This window comes from Canis lupus, chromosome 19, assembly GCF_003254725.2.
Source record: "Canis lupus dingo isolate Sandy chromosome 19, ASM325472v2, whole genome shotgun sequence".
NCBI classification, from domain to species: domain Eukaryota; kingdom Metazoa; phylum Chordata; class Mammalia; order Carnivora; family Canidae; genus Canis; species Canis lupus.
This window is the reverse complement of record NC_064261.1, coordinates 21,606,433-21,622,534: the sequence shown is the minus strand read 5'-3', so window position 1 is coordinate 21,622,534 and position 16,102 is coordinate 21,606,433. Positions and strand designations below refer to the sequence as shown.

Below are 16,102 nucleotides of genomic sequence, written 5' to 3'. Positions count from 1 at the left end.
TTCAATTTTATTTACCCGTGAAGGGAAAAATGGATAGACAACTTAACAGCTTTTCACAGCTAGTTTGTGACAGTAGTAAAGACTAGGGAATGTGGGTCATCTTCATTGGCTCTGTACCCATATAAGGAAGTAGATTCTAATGCTCCAGCTGTCACATGAATGGAACGTTTTGAACTGTGGACCAGATGGCTCAGGGGAAGTTCTGGGCATGGGCCTTACCAGAGGTCCCTAGGCTCTGAGGAGGCCAGGAGCCGGGTAACTGAGGCCTGCCCCTCTGCTGGTGGATGCCAAGAAGCCAGGATTTTGACTGTGGCACTTACTGTCTTACTTGATATTTTTGTTGTATTCACATGAATTAGTAGTAGTTATGGTTTAGTGTTATTAAGGATTCTTCATTTAAATGGATAAAGAAGATGTGGTCTATGTATACAATGGAATATTACTCAGCCATTAGAAATGACAAATACCCACCATTTGCTTCAACGTGGATGGAACTGGAGGGTATTATGCTGAGTGAAGTAAGTCTATCGGAGAAGGACAAACATTATATGGTCTCATTCATTTGAGGAATATAAATAATAGTAAAAGGAAATAGAAGGGAAGGGAGAAGAAATGGGTAGGAAATATCAGAAAGGGAAACAGAACATAAAGACTCCTAACTCTGGGAAACGAACTAGGGGTGATGAAAGGGGAGGAGGGCGAGGGGTGGGGGTGAATGGGTGACGGGCACTGAGGGTTGCACTTGACGGGATGAGCACTGGGTGTTACTCTGTATGTTGGCAAATTGAACACCAATAAAAAATAAATTTATTATTTAAAAAATTAAAAAAAGATTCTTCATTTATATTAATAAATATTAGGTTGCTTGCAAGTGGATTGTAAGACTGAATTTTTCCCATTTCCATGTGTCAGTGGTGCCAGTTAACAGCCCCTTCACCACATGATATCTTAGCATTCTTATTGTTGCTAAGTAATAAATTATTAGCAGTCTAGAATAAAGCTGCTAGAAGTGTTAGGAATTTCCCGACTTCAGCTTAGGTTTGTGTTCGTGTGTTATTTTTTGGCATTCTAACTCCGTTTTCTGCCAAAAATTTTTTTTAAAGATTTTATTTATTTATTCATGAAAGACAGAGAGAGAGAGAGAGAGGCGCAGAGACACAGGCAGAGAGAGAAGCAGGCCCTGTGCAGGGAGCCCGATGTGGGAGTCGATCCCAGGTCTCCAGGATCAGATGCCCTGGGCCGAAGACGGTGCCAAACCGCTAAGCAGCCAGGCTGCCCAAATTTTTTCAATTGTAGGAAGTTGTAAGCATTTACTGACAGGTTTAAAAAAGACTTGATTATATTTGTGACCCATTCCAATTCCTTCTTTAAAATTTAAATTCAAGTTAGATAACATATAGTGTATTTTAGTTTCAGAGGAGAGTTTAGTGATTCATTGGTTGCATATAACACCCATTACATCAAGTGCCCTCCTTAGTGTCCATCACCCAGTTACCACATTCCCTCACCCACTTCCCCATCAGCAGCCCCCAGTTTGTTCTCTATAGTTAAGTCTCTTATGGTTTGCCTTCCACTTTTTTTAATCTTTATTTTTCCTTTCTTTCCCCTTAATGTTCATCTATTTTGCTTCTTAAATTCCACATATGAGTGAAATCACATGGTATTTGTCTTTTTCTAGTTGAGTTATTTTGCTTAGCATAATACCCAGCAATGTTCTATGCACATTGTTGCAAGTGGGAAGATTTCATTCTTTTTATGGATGAGTAATATTCCATTGTATATATACACTACATCTCTGTTAACCATTCATCTGTTAATGGACATCTGTGATCCATCCCAATTCTGAGGAAAGGAAACAACTAGTAGTGACACTGCTTGGCATATGTAGTACTCTTGGGCTCCTTAAATCAATATGTGGAGTTTGATGAAGGGGATAAGAAGGATTGAGTCTTTGGGAGCCATGTTTGTAAAATTGTGTAACTCCTTCTGGTGGTGACATCACATTGTTCTGTTTTTTTCTCCAGCTGGTTTCCCCATGGGCTACGCAGCTGCAGCTCCTGCCTACTCCCCCAACATGTACCCTGGAGCGAATCCTACCTTCCAAACAGGTATGCAGCATATGTGTGCTGGCTGGCAGAAGTGCTTTATCCTCATGGCCGGGGGAAAGGAGAATGTAAAGTGGTTGGGTTTTGAGAAGTATGGGTATAGTATTAGGATTTGGGGTTGAACTGATTTCTTGGTTCATAAGTTTAGCCTTTATTTTAGTGAAATAAAAACTTTATTCTTACTGCACATAACACTTTAGACACTGCATTTCTGATGTTCTTCCACACATAGATCTGTATTCTAATCATACATTGTTTATAGGTAACTAGTACCAGATTACATATTTATGAAATAGTTTTGATTACTAGAAACTAAAGATCTTTTTCCCAAGTTAATAGATGGAATTTCCATGTTGCTAACAGTTTTAGAGATGACTGATTTCTCTATACTGTTTTGGCACTTCGATTATAGTTTTATTATTTTTTCTTTGAAGTGTAGTTGATAATGTTACATTAATTTCAGGTGTACAACACAGTGATTTCTACAAATCTGCTTTATGTTTTTCTTACACAAGTAGAGCTACTGTCACTGGACAACCCTATTACAGTTCCATTGATTCCATTGACTATATTCCCTATGCTGTGTCTTATATAGTTTTAAAACAAAGTCTTAATTTCAAATGCGTGAGAATATTTTTAGATTTTAGAAATCAGTGATACAGTTGAAAGTCCACTTGTTTTGGATCTGAACTTTGTAAAAGACAGTGGGACTTTGTGAGCTTATGCTCTAGTGTGGGCTCGTTCCAGGCTTTACTCACCTAGACTAGACTTTGTGATTCTGCTGCAGTAGTGATGGCCCACACTGACCTGAAGGCTTGGCCTCATGGATCTGCTGGGGTGCTTCACTTTTTTCACCTCGGAACCCCTAGCCACACAGTTAACTTTGACAGAAAAAGAGAGGCGTAGTATCCTTTCCCTGAATTCTATTTTGCTAATCATAAAATTCTTCCTTCTCTGACTCTTCTGTCCCTTTCTCCTTTTCTCTTCCTACTCTGACTGTATTTGTTCAGCCAATAGCTCACACCTAGACAAAGATCTTGGTTTGGTCTTCCTGCTCCCAAGCCTTTTCTCCTCTAGTTCATGTTTCCTGCTTGCTTACACCAGAGTAATGTTCCCCAATGAAGGTTTCCTGTGACTGAGGGGGAGATTCTCCTTTAATCTCTGGTTCTTTGACACATTGGCCTGTTCTTTCCAGAATAGTTTCTGTTTTGTGTTTTTGCCAGCTTTTACTTAACGTTCTTTCTCTCCCACCTCGCCTAGAGTACTTGTTTGTTGATTAAACCTACATCCCTCTTCCTTGTCTGGCCTCTGGGCAGGGTTACCCTCAAAGCATTTTTCCAGCCAAGTGTGCTGTCGTCTCTCCAGCCAACCTGGGGAGTAGGTTCTGGGTCTCCCATTAGTACCTGATCCTGGCAGTTCCATAAACCCTCACTTACTGCTTTTAAAATTGTATGAACGGTTCACTCGTGTAAAAAACAACTTTAAGACCCACCACCACATGGGCAATCACTCTGTGTCATGATGCAGTCTTGTCTGGTGTTTTTCTAAGTTGTATGTGTGTGGTCTTATAAAATTGGTGTCCCGCCTTATGTGTAGTTTTTTAATCCAGCTCTTTTCATTTAACAAGGGAACTTCTGTGTCATTAAATATTTTTTGAGAACATGAAAAGAAAAAAAGAGATCCTATAGAAATCCTTTTCCTGGGATTAGCAATATTATATTATTATTCACTGGTTTCTTGTTTTATTCTTCTTTTGTTTTTATTTTTTTTCTTCACTGGTTTCTTTAACAGCTAAATGTCACTGTCCATCTCCTTTTGTAAAACTTCTTACGTTGTTTAACGTTTTAAAAGTGGTTCTCTTAAAGGCGCCTGGGTGGCTCAGTTGGTTAAGTGACTGCCTTTGGCCCAGGTCATGATCCCAGGGTCCTGGGATGGAGTCTGGCATCTGGCTCCCTGCTCCGTGGGGAGACTGCTTCTCCCTCTGCCTGCCACTCCCCTTGCACGTGCTTGCTCTCTTTCTCTCTGTCAGATAAATAAATAAAGTAGTTCTCTTGAGGTATAGGTGACATACAGTAAATTGTACGTATTTGAAGTGTATAGTTTGGTAATTTTTGATGCTTTGTATATCGCCCTCACAGTTGGGAGTGAACATAGCTCTCATCTCTAAAAGCTTTCTCCTGCCCCTTTGTAATCTCCACCAGGATCCAGGAAATCACTGACCTGTTTTTTTCCCCTGTAGATTGTCTTATTCTCTAAAATTTTGTATAAATGAATCCTATGGAATGTAATTTTTTCTTTTCTTTTTTTTTTTTTTTGGACTGCTTTCATTCTCCATAATTACCATCCATGTCATAGTTCCTTTTTATTGTGGGTTTCTGTTGTATGGGAATACCACAATTTGCTTATGCATTTGCTAGTTGATGAACCTATGGATTATTTGCAGTTTGGGGCTGTTAAACATGCAACTGCTGTGAATATCTCTGTACAAGTCTGTGTAGATGTAATGCTTCATTTTTGAGTAGATACAAAGGAGGGGAGTGGTTGGTTTCATGGCAAGTGTATATTTAACTGTAAAAAATTGCCAAGCTGTTTTCCCAAAATGGTTATTCCATTTTACATTCTCATCTGCAGTGTATGAGAGTTCCAGTTCCTTTACCTTCTTGTCAACACTTGGTATGGTCATTCGGTTTAATTTTAGCCATTTTTTGGGGGGGGGGTGGTATGGTAATGTGTCATCCCAGTTTTAATTTGAACTTCCCTAAGGACTAATAATGTTGAGCGTCTTTTCATGAGCTTATTTGCCATTTGTAACATCTTTGGTTAAGTGTGTACATCTTTTACTGTATATCAGTTTTGAATTTCTTACTCAGTTTTACTTGTTTTACAGGTACATGATTTGCACATATTTTCCCCTGGTAGTGTTTGTTTCATTCTTTTAACAGTGTCTTTAAAAGAGCAAGAGTTTTATTTTTAATTTGTTCTGTGTGTGTGTGTTTTAAAGATTATTTGTAGGTAATCTCTACACCTAGTTTAGGGCTTGAACTTGTAACTCCAACATCAAGAGTCACACGCTCCATTGAGCCAGCCAGATACCCCAAGAGCAAGAGTTTTTAATAATTTTCAGATTATTGTTTTTTTCAGTTGTAGGTCATATGTTTGGTGTCATTTCTAAAAATGTTTGCCTAACCCAAATCACAAAGATGTTCTCATATTTCTTCTAGAAGGTTTATAGTTTTAAGTTTTACATTAAGTCTGTGTCCCATTTTGTTTACTTTTTATGTATGATGAGAAGAATAGATTGAAGTTTTTTTTTTTTTCTTAAGAATTTAGTTGTTTGTTACTGTATGTGATTATGCTGCAAACTACCATAAAATGTCACGTTCTAGAATTTTCCCTGGTAGCTTATTTGTACTCAGTTTCTCCTTGGAGTACAACAAGTTAATGTAAAAACGTACTAAAAGCGAAGTGCCTGCGTGGCACAGTTGGTTAAGTGTCTGACTCTTGGTTTTGGCCCATATTATGATCTTAGAGTCGTAGGATTGGAATCCATGCTCAGCAGCACAGGGTCTTCTTTTTTTTTTCTTTTTTTTTTTTTTTAAGATTTTATTTATTCATGAGAAAGAGAGGCAGAGACACAGGGAGAGAGAGAGAAGCAGGCTCCATGCAGGGAGCCTGACGTGGGACTTGATACCGAGTCTCCAGGATCACTCCCTGGGCCAAAGGCAGGAGCCAAACCACTGACCCACCCAGGCGCCCCAAGCACGGGGTCGTCTTAGGATTCTCTCTCTTCTCCTGCTGCCCTGCCCCCCTGTGCAGGCGCATGCATTCTCTATCTTTCTCAAGTAAATAAATCTTCAAACAAAAATGTGCTAAAAGCTTCCAACTCTTTTTTTATTTTTTTACAAAAAGAGCCTCAAGTTGTTTGAGGCTGTCAAAGCTTTTCTTGCCTGGAGAGTATAGTACTCCCCCAAGAGGAAGCTTGGTGTTTTTAGGTCTGGTTAGCTTCTTCCTTTGGGGTGCCTTGGGGCCAACCTGTAGAACATGTGTCCTCCATCTTCTCTTTGAGAGATGCGTCCTCTTCTTGCTGCTTTTCCAAAACTGTTCTCAAGTTGCTGTTGTAACCCCAGAAGCTGGAGGCAGGTAGGAGTAATGGGATTGTTGGGGATGGTGGTTGCCAGCAGTGCCTGCCGTATTCACAGGGACATCTGCTGACAGATACTAGAGAGTTGTCAGCTGCCAGACTGCTGGCCCAGTATTGTCAGACCCCTCTGATCGTTAGGGAAAGCTGTTAATAAAGATGTATGTGAAATTTGTAAATGACAAAATAAGTTGAGAATAAAAAATAAGCAGGAAGAGGCTGGGGATAAAGATGTATATGAAATTTGCAGATGTGAAAATGAAAGCACTTTGAAGGTCCCACCAGCGTTCCCCCAGTGCTTCAGGTACCTGATTTGAGTCTGGGCCACAGCAGTGCTCCTATCTTTTTCTGGCATCTGCTCAGTGTTTCATATTATCAATTTAAAATTTTTTCCTTTTCAGTGGGCCTTTCATCTTACATGATGAGCAAGCCAGAGTTGTCACAATAAAAAAGTTAAAAAGAAATTTTGTGTTCAGTTCTGCTGCTTTCTCAACTGCCTTCTGGTTGGTTCTCTCAGCATCAGATTTGTGGACAAAGCTGATGTATAGTACACAGGTGGTGTGTTTCTGGAGATTGGCTTTTGAAGCACTTTGGCAATCCTAAGACCACTTATTACTTCTTAACTCTTCTAAGTATGACATAGCAAGGGTTTAGAGAACCTTGTGATGAGATGTCATGTCTTTTGCTGAAAGATTCCATTACTCAGAGCCTGGAGATGGAGGTGTCATTCATTTCATCCTCATGGATAAGCGTAGTAGGCTGAGTACGCATGCAGCCACAGTGGGTTGTCTTTTTTTGGAATCAGAGCAATATATTGGAAAGAGTTTGGGGTTGGAGTGTGCTAGATGTGGCTCAGATTGTAGCTGTGTCACTTCTGGGAAAGTGATTTTATTTCATTTTTGGCATCTATATAATGAATTAACATATCCTCTCAGCTGTGTTATTTGAGGATTCTGGCAGGCAGTATGCACACCCTGAGGCTGCACATTCAGGCTTCTCTTCTCCCATTTACAGTTGTGAGTATCTGTAATTAATATTTGCAATGATCATCTGAAGTCTTCAAGAGAAGATTCAGTTCTTTACAGTAAACTCTGTTTAAGAAGTGATTTAAACACTACATTAGCACATGAGGGAGTATTTTTTTTCTTTCCAAGTTTTGAAATTCTAGTTAACATACACTGTAATATCAGTTTCAAGTATAGAATTTAGTGATTCATCTCTTAACATGCAATACCCAGTATTGAACACAATTGCCCTCCTTAATACCCATGAACTATTTAACCTATTCCCCTACCTACTAGTACACATTTTAAAGGGAGAAAAATGTTTCATCACTCTTAAGTGATGAAATAGTTTCCTTGGTCATGCCATGCAGGGCTGGATGGAGAATAAATTGGCGAAGATTTGAATTATGTTCATGAAGTAAGGCCCCAGGTTTGTTTAAGAAAAACTTCACTTATAGCAGCCACATAAAAGAGAAAAGCCTTAGAATGTTAGCAGGTCGTGGGGTCATGGAATCTGTTTCTTTCATTTTAATGAAGGGTTTACATGCACATAGTTTGAAGGTAACCTCATTCCTTCCCATCCCTGTTACTGTGACTGTGTGAGCATCCTTTGATGAATGTGTGCCTATTTTCTTCTGCAACTGCTTTATCTTCCCTGGTCCTGGTATCCCAGGTTAGGCCTTACCCTGGGGTCATTCTTCTCCAATATGTCAGGGATTTCTTCTCCCTTTCCCTTCTGGTCAGTTCCTTGTCTTAGTTTACCTTTTGGTTTTAGTGGAGGATCTCCTTTTGTAGTCTCCCAACAGTATGGAAGAGTCACATTTTTGTGATTTTTTTCATGTCTGAAAACATTTTGTTCTGCACTTATACTTTAATAGTTGGGTTATAGAATTCTAGGCTAGCAGTTATCTGCCCCCATCCCTCTGGCCCCCAGAATTTTGAGGACCTTGCTTAATTGTTTTCCAGCTTCCATTGTTGCTGCTGAGAATTGTGATACCTTGCTGATGCTTGATTGATTGGAATCTGGGTTTCTCTTTGGTAATCTTGTATTACTATTTTTGTCTCCAGTGTTTTGAAATTTCTTGATGTTGTGTTTTGGTGCAGGTCTTTCCTTCTCACATTTTATGATCAGGATTTTCTTTTTTCTTTTTTAATATTTTTTGAAGATTTTTTTTCTAATTTTTTAATTTATTTGAGTAATCTGTACACCCATCATGGGGCTTGCATGCTCCTCACACTGAGCCAGCCAGGTGTCCCTATTCTGAAGTTTCTAAATAAATGCCTTTTATGCTAAGAAAATTATATAAAATCTCTTGTGGTATACAGCAGTTTTGGAAGAAATGATCTATTTGAATGTAAAAAGCTTTTGGCACTTCACAGCAGAGTAAGAACAGTGGGCCTTTACATGAGTTTTTCCTTAAGAGGAAGTTAGCCAGCAATGACTCACTTATTTGGTAAAAGTGAAAGGAGAAAGATTCTAATCATTTTGTTGTCTGTGTTGCATTCATATGATGGTCTTTGTAGGAGAGGAGACTCTGGAAAGCTATTACTGTTTTTAAAGATTGTGTAGTGAATGTATTTGGTTTTGTATTGTGAATGGTTGACAAGGCTAAAAATTATTTTAGATAGGCCATGTCAGTTTTGGATACTATGAGAGGGGTGTGTGTATGTATTTTAAGCTTCCTGTTGAGATTCTGTGGATACATTGGAGCTAGTGTTGCATAAAACACAAAGTAGAATGCCTAGCACATACTCAGTTTTAACTGACTGGGAAATATATTTGTTTTCTTGAAACTGATTTGTCTTTAGTGTTGGATAGAAAGTACCTATATAAGAAAACAAAATATATTTTCTGGTTAGTATTAGGGCATAGCTCACAGTTATACAAATTTGCAATAAGATAACATATATTAAAAATCATTGCTGGAGCACCTGGATGGCAGAATCTGTTGAGTGTCTGACCTGATTTTGGCTTAGGTCATGATCTCAGGGTCCTGAGATGGAGCTCCGAGTTAGGTTCTGTGCTTGGGCAGTTCGTTTAAGATTCTCACTGCCTCTTCCTTTGCTCCTGTCTCCACTCCCTCTCTCTCTAAAATAAATCAGTCTTTTAAAAAAATCATTGCTGTCATTGATAGAAATAGTGGGTGACTATTTTTTCCAACATTTTTATTGTGAAAATTTTCAGTATACAGAGAAACTGAAAAAAGTTTCACAGTGAACATCTGCATGTAAACTGCCAAAATTCTATAATTAAACTTTTTTTTTTTTTTTTTTTTTTTTAAAGAGAGATCGTGCACAAAGAGTGTCAGGATGCGGGATTGGGAGAGCGAGAATCTTATGCAGGCTCTATGCCCAGTGCAGAGCCCCACACAAAGCTCAATCTCATGACCCTGAGCTCATGACCTGAGCTGAAATCAAGTCAGATGGTTAACCAACTGAACCACCCAGGCATCCCTAAATTAAACCTTTAAAAATCAACTTATTTTTTTAAAGTTTTATTTAAGTAATTTGTATCCCCCTGTGGGGTTTGAACTCTTGACCCTGAGCTCAAGAGTCATGGGCCCTGGGATCGAGTTCTGCATAGAGGCTCCCTGCTCGGTGGGAGTCTGTTTTTCCCTCTACCCCTCCTCCCTACTTGTGCGTGCACATGCTTGTTCTATCTCTCAAATAAGTAAAAATATAAATAAAATTAACAGTTTAGTTGTATCACTTATGTGTCCCTCCCTCTACCTGCAGTGCATCTTGTTTTTTTAATATGTTTCAAAGTAGGTTGTGGATGTTAATACACTTTACTCGTTTAGTTCAGTGTATATATCATTAACATTTGTTTGCAGTTCTGTTTTAGTTTTCTTTTTAGGTGAAATTTACATATGATGCACACATTTTAAGTGTACTATTTGGTTGCATTCTGACAGGTGTATGCACATAGTAGCTTCTTGGAATCATCTCATCCTCTTCTATAAGACACCTTCAGGTGATTAAGAGACCTAGGGCCAGCTGGAGGGATTTCTGCAGCAGTAGGCCTTGGGCCTCCATTAGAAGAATGAAAGGCATAGGTTGACCATTCATTGGTTGTGTGTGAAGGACTTCATCTTTTTTCAGTGGATGTGGTTGGTCAAAAGAGTGCTTCTGAGTCAGAGAATCTCTCTGTGAAGGGCTATATACCTGGATCTTCCTTGTTTTGATTTTATACTGTATTTGTGGAGGCTCATTCAGGTTGGCAACTTCCATTTTGTATCCAATCCGAGCTCCAAGCTCCTTCTGCATTTTGAATAGTGACAAAATGGTCTTAAACTTTCTTACTAGGAACAGTGGTAGGCTGGAACGCCTGGGTGGTTCAGTGGTTTTGGCTCAGGTCGTGATTCCAGGGTCCTGGGATTGAGTCCCACATCGGGCTGCCTGCATAGAGCCTGCTTCTCCCTCTGTCTATATATCTCTGCCTTTCTCTGAGTATCTCTCATGAATCAATAAATGAAATCTTAAAAAAAAAAAGGAATAGTGATAGACTTTTTAGAGACTCTATTTTCTTCACTTTTTTCATGAATTCATTGTGTGTTTTCACTTCCTCAAATAGCTGCTGCTTTTGCAGAATCAGTTTATCATATTGGGATCAATGAGATGCTGGCACATGGTGGGCAAACTTGTGGCCCAGTTATGGTGATGGAAGCATTCCACCTGAGCAAAGTAGCTGTTTGTTATTTTTACTTACAGTTGACATAGCAGTTAAAATGAATTTCAGAATAATACAGAAAAACCAGGGAGGGTCTTTTCAGTCTTCAAACAGAAGCTTTCTTCAAACAGCTTGGGAGTTGCCTGGTTTGGACAATGGAGTCAGGATTCATATCCAGATCTGGGGTTGTGCCCACTCTGCTACACAGGACTGTGTGACATTTTGGCCAGTAGTATCTTTATCAGCATCTTCATAATGAATGCCATGCAGGACATTTTGGGGAGTGAAACCGAGGCACACAAAGTACATGACAGTTCTAAGAAGGACCTCTGTGACTGACTTGATCCTTGTAAAAGGGAAATATCTTTGTGGCTCAAAAAAAAGCATCATTTAAAACTAGTGCATTTCAGGGTGCCTGGGTGCCTCACTTGGTTAAGTGCCTGACTCTTGATGTCGGCTCAAGTTATGATCTCAAGGTGGTGAGATTGAGCCCTGTGTGGTTGGGCTCCACTGCTCAGCGGGGAGCCTCCTTGACGTTCTTTCTCTACTCTGCCCCTTTCTCTAATAAATAAATTAAGAAAAACCAAACATTAATTTCCTGGGAGTTATTCATTCTCTTTCTCCCTTAAAAACAAAATATATGTACACTTCTAACCACAGTCCAATAATGTCATTTAAATTTTTCTAATTTTCTTAATACTCAGCTTTTTTGTTTTAAGATTTAATTATTTATTTGAGAGAGCGCATGTGAGCAGAAGGTGGAAGGCAGAGGGAGACGGACAGAGAGAATCTCAAACAGACTCCCCACTGAGTACAGAGCCCGACATAGGGCTCGATCCCAGGACCCTGAGATCCATGACCTGAGCCAAAATCAAGAGTCAGATGCTCACCTGAGCCACCCAAGTGGACTTGTTTTTAAACTCGAGGTGTAATTTATGCACAAACACTCATGTATTAAGTATTCAGTTAAGCGGATTTTGACTATTGTATAGACTCATGTGATTACCACCTGAATCAAAATCAAGCACTTTGATCATCCCAGACACTTTCCTTCCACCCTCACCAAACCACCCTCCCTTTTCTGCCTCCATAGGTATACTTACATGCTAGGTATTGAAAATGAGATTGTACAATGTGTGCTCTTTTATGTGTCTGGCATCTTTTAAAAGTTCAACATGGTTTGAGATTTATTCATGTTTTTTTCTTTTTTGATACTGAGTAGTGTATATTTGGATGTATTGTAATTTATCCATTCTCCTTTTAATGAACATTTGGATTATTTCCTATTTTTTGTCTATTATGAATAAATTTGGGTGAAGTGAACATTTTTCTTTTAAGTCTTATTGTGGATGTATGTTTTTATTCTTCTAGGGCAAATATCTAAGAGTGAATTCTGGGTCCTATAGAAAGTATTTCTCTAGCTTTATGAGAAGTTGTGCTGTTTGACATTCCCATGAACTAAGTGTGAGTGAGCCCTTGTAATAAATGAGAAGTAGTATCTCAGACACTTTAAAAAAAATTGTTTTTAAAGATTTATTCATTTTAGAGAGAGAGGTGCGGAGAGGGCCAGAGGGTAGGGAGAGAATCATCACACTCCCCCCTGAGTTTGTGTAGATCCTAAAGTGGGGCTTGATCTCATGACCCTAAGATCATGACCTGAGCTGAAACCGAGAGTTGACACTTAACTGTACCACCCAGGTGCCCCTTTCAGATACTTTTAGAAAGCAATTTTATTGAGGTGTAATTTACATATACTGAAAGTTATCTTTTAAAGCATATGGTGTGGTGTGTTTAGACAGAAGCATACAGTTGTGTAACACCACCACAGCCAAGTGACTTTCTTCTCTTGAAAAGTTCCTCATGCCCTTTGGCCCCTAAGCACCACTAATTGGTTTGCTATCATTGAAGATTAGGTTCATCTTTCCTAGAGTTTCTTATGTGAATTTAGCGTGTATATAAAATTTATATATATATATAAATTTGTTTAAATTTTATTAAGTAGGCTTCATGCTCAACATGGCGGTTTGACCTCAACCCTGAGATCGAGTAGCATGCTCCACCAACTGAGCCAGCCCAGCACCCTGAGCATGTGTTCTTATGTCTGACTTCTGCATCTTACAGTTTTTTTGAGACTTATCCTATGTTGTGTGTATCAGCAGTTGTATCTTTTTGGTTGCTGACTAGTGTTTTATTATATGGATATAGTAGTTTGCTGGTGGACATTTGGTCATTATGAATAAACCTGCTATGAACATAGCAGCTCAGAGACCATCTCTTGGCCTCCCTTGAGAATAAGCCTCTGTTCTGTGTTGGAATGGGGTGGGGAGGCAGGAAGGGGAGCTAGACGTCTTCTGCCTGTTCACCAAATAGACTCTAGGCACTCTTCCACTGTAGCCCTCTGTAAACTCCTGGAAGCAAGTGCTAACAGTTTCCAGGTGTTGAGGAAGGGGTGTTCCTGGTAGCTTCTCGGCTCTCTTCACTGTTGGCTGCGATGCAGCTATTTTGAGTCTGCCAACTCATTTTCCACTTTTGCCTTTTAGGTTCTAAAGTGGTGTCTTCTTTCCCATCCTTCATCCGTGTGACTTTACATCTTTTACTTATTAATCTGATTTATTGTCACTTTGGATGGCAAACGTATATGTTCAACTTGCTGTCTTAACTCAGATCTTTTTACTGTAGTAGCCTTAGTGTTTGACATGTTTGCCCCCTCCCCTTTTAATTTGCTGTAATAACCAACACTGTGATGAGCATTGTTATAGTTGTTGGTCTGTTCCAATCCATACTTTTAATGCCAGATGGTACCCCAGGAAAGTGTACTAATTTGTATTCCCACAGGACAGGTATTTCTTTATGTTGAGTATACTCTCAGTCGAACTTTCTCCTTTGTTTTTTCCTTCTCACCCAAATACCACCTACCTTTACTCCCCTCACATACATTCTTGCACATCAGGTCTAGAAATGAAGTCATATTTTTGTGGAGGTTAGACAAGGCCACCGTGGTGTCAGATTTTGACTGCAGTCAGGGCTGGAACATTGCCTTGTTCCTCACTGCACACTTGGTTCCTCCCAGTGCCAGGCCTGAAAGTGGGTTTGAATTAAGGCCTTTTTTCCTTTTCTTTTAAAATTTTACAATAGTTTCAGGTGTACAAACAGTGATTCAACATTTCTATGTGTTGCTCATTGCTTAGCACAGTAAGTCTGCTCACCGTCTTTCACCATGCAATGTTTTTACAGTATTCTTCATTATATTCCCTGTACTGTAGTTTTCATCTCCATGACAGACTTATTTTATAACTAGAAGTTTGTATCTCTTAATCCTCTTTCACCTATTTTACCCATCACCATTCCCCCTACCCCCAGCCTGGCATCCACTGCTTTGTTCTGTATTTATGAGTCCGTGGTTCTCATTTTGTTTTTTAGATTGTACGTGTATGTGAAATCATTGGATCATATGGTATTTGTCTTTCTCAATCTGACTTATTTCACCTAACATAATACCTTTTAGGTCTATCCATGTTGTTGCAAATGACAAGATCTCATTCGTTTTTTTATGGCTGAGTAATACTCCTGTGTGTGTGTGTTTGTGTGTGTATATTTGTACGTACGTACATACACACACAGACGTATATACAATATCTTCTTTATCCCTTCTGTCTTTGGATACTTGGGTAGCTTCCATAACTTGGCTATTGTAAATAATGCTACAATAAGCAGGAGTGTTGGGGGAAATGGGGCCAGGGACCACGATGACCCTTAGAAGACTTAGAAGACCTTAGAAGACTTAGAAGACCCTTAGAAGACCTTAGAAGCTGGGGGTGCAGCTGGGGACAGAGGCTGCTTGGAAGAGCCAAAAAGGGGGAAATCAGAACCTGCTTGTCCCCTCAGGACAGCACCAAACACACATTTTCTGGTAGGACTTCTGCACAAGCCCAGGCCGGAGAGGTACGTGAACTAGGCGGCCTACTTACGCCCCAGGAAAAGCAACACTGTTCTCTCTGCACTGTCAGGTCCTCCAGGAGAAATTTATAATGTGTGGTTGGTTTTGTGATAATTGTCAAAGCATATTATTTTTATTACTGTTGTGTTATTATTTATTATTGTAATTTCAGTTTGCTTCTGCTGGAGAATCTCAGCAGGAGCTGGCAACTTGACTGTCTCCTTCTCCACCAGGCTCTACCTCTGAAAGTGCTGGGAACCTCTTAGCACCTGCCAGGGACCCCCCTCACTGTTAAATATTTATTTATTGTTGACAATGGAGCTGGTTTCCTAGATGGGAATGATGTACTCAATCCTTGTTTGCCTGTATGTATACTGTTTTTATTTTCTTTGGTTAAATACCCAGTAGTGGAACTTTTGGATCATGTGATATGTCTATTTTTAACTTTTTGAGGATCCTCCATACTATTTTCTGTAGTGGCTGCACCAATTTTACATTCCCACCAACAGTGGACCAGGGTTCCCCTTTCTCCTCATCCTTGCCAACACTTAAAATTTCTTGTCTTTTTGATACTAGCTATTCTCACTGGTGCAGGGTAAGATCTCATTGTGGTTTTGATATGCTTTTCCCTGATGGTGAATGATGTGGATCATCTTTTCATGTGTCTGTGAGCCATCTGTATGTCTTCTTTGGAAAGATGTCTATTCAGGTCTTCTGTACATTTTTTAACTGGATTGTTTGTTTATTTGGTGTTACTTATGTATTTTGGATATTACCCCCTATCAGATTTTTCATTTGCAGTAACGAGGTTGTCTTTGTTTTGTCATGGTTTCCTTTTCTGTGCAGAAGCTTTTTATTTTTGTGGGTGTGTGTTTTTAAGATTTATTTCTTTTAGTGAGAGAAAGAACACAGGAGGGAGGGCAGAGGGAAAGGAGAAACCCAAGTAGATTCCTTTAGTGCAGAGCTGGGAGCTTGGCAGGGGGGCTCAATTCCATGACCTTAAGATTATGACTTGAGCCAAAACCAAGAGTTGGATGCTCAGTCGAGTACACCACCCAAGCACCCCTGTGCAAAAGCTTTTTGGTTTGATGTAGTCCTAATAGTTTGTTTTTGCTTTTGTTTCCCTTGCTTGAGAGATCCATAAATATGTTGCTAAGGCCAATGTCTAAGAGATTAATTACTACCTATGTTTTCTTTTAAGAGTTTTAAGATTACAGGTCTCATATTTAGGTCTTTAATCCATTTTAT

General features: G+C 39.4%; 1 protein-coding gene across 2 annotated transcripts in view; it reads left to right on the top strand.

Annotated features, from left to right (window-relative positions):
* FAM168B (family with sequence similarity 168 member B) overlaps positions 1-16,102 on the top strand; it is a 51,080-nt gene that overhangs the window by 26,769 nt on the left and 8,209 nt on the right. For both annotated transcript variants that reach the window (XR_003131485.3, XM_025435993.3), the window contains exon 3: positions 2,025-2,108. Coding sequence is in view for 1 of the 2 variants with exons in the window: in XM_025435993.3 (XP_025291778.1) it covers positions 2,025-2,108 (84 nt within the window). In the remaining variant the exon portion in view is untranslated. The remainder of the gene's footprint in view (positions 1-2,024; positions 2,109-16,102) is intronic.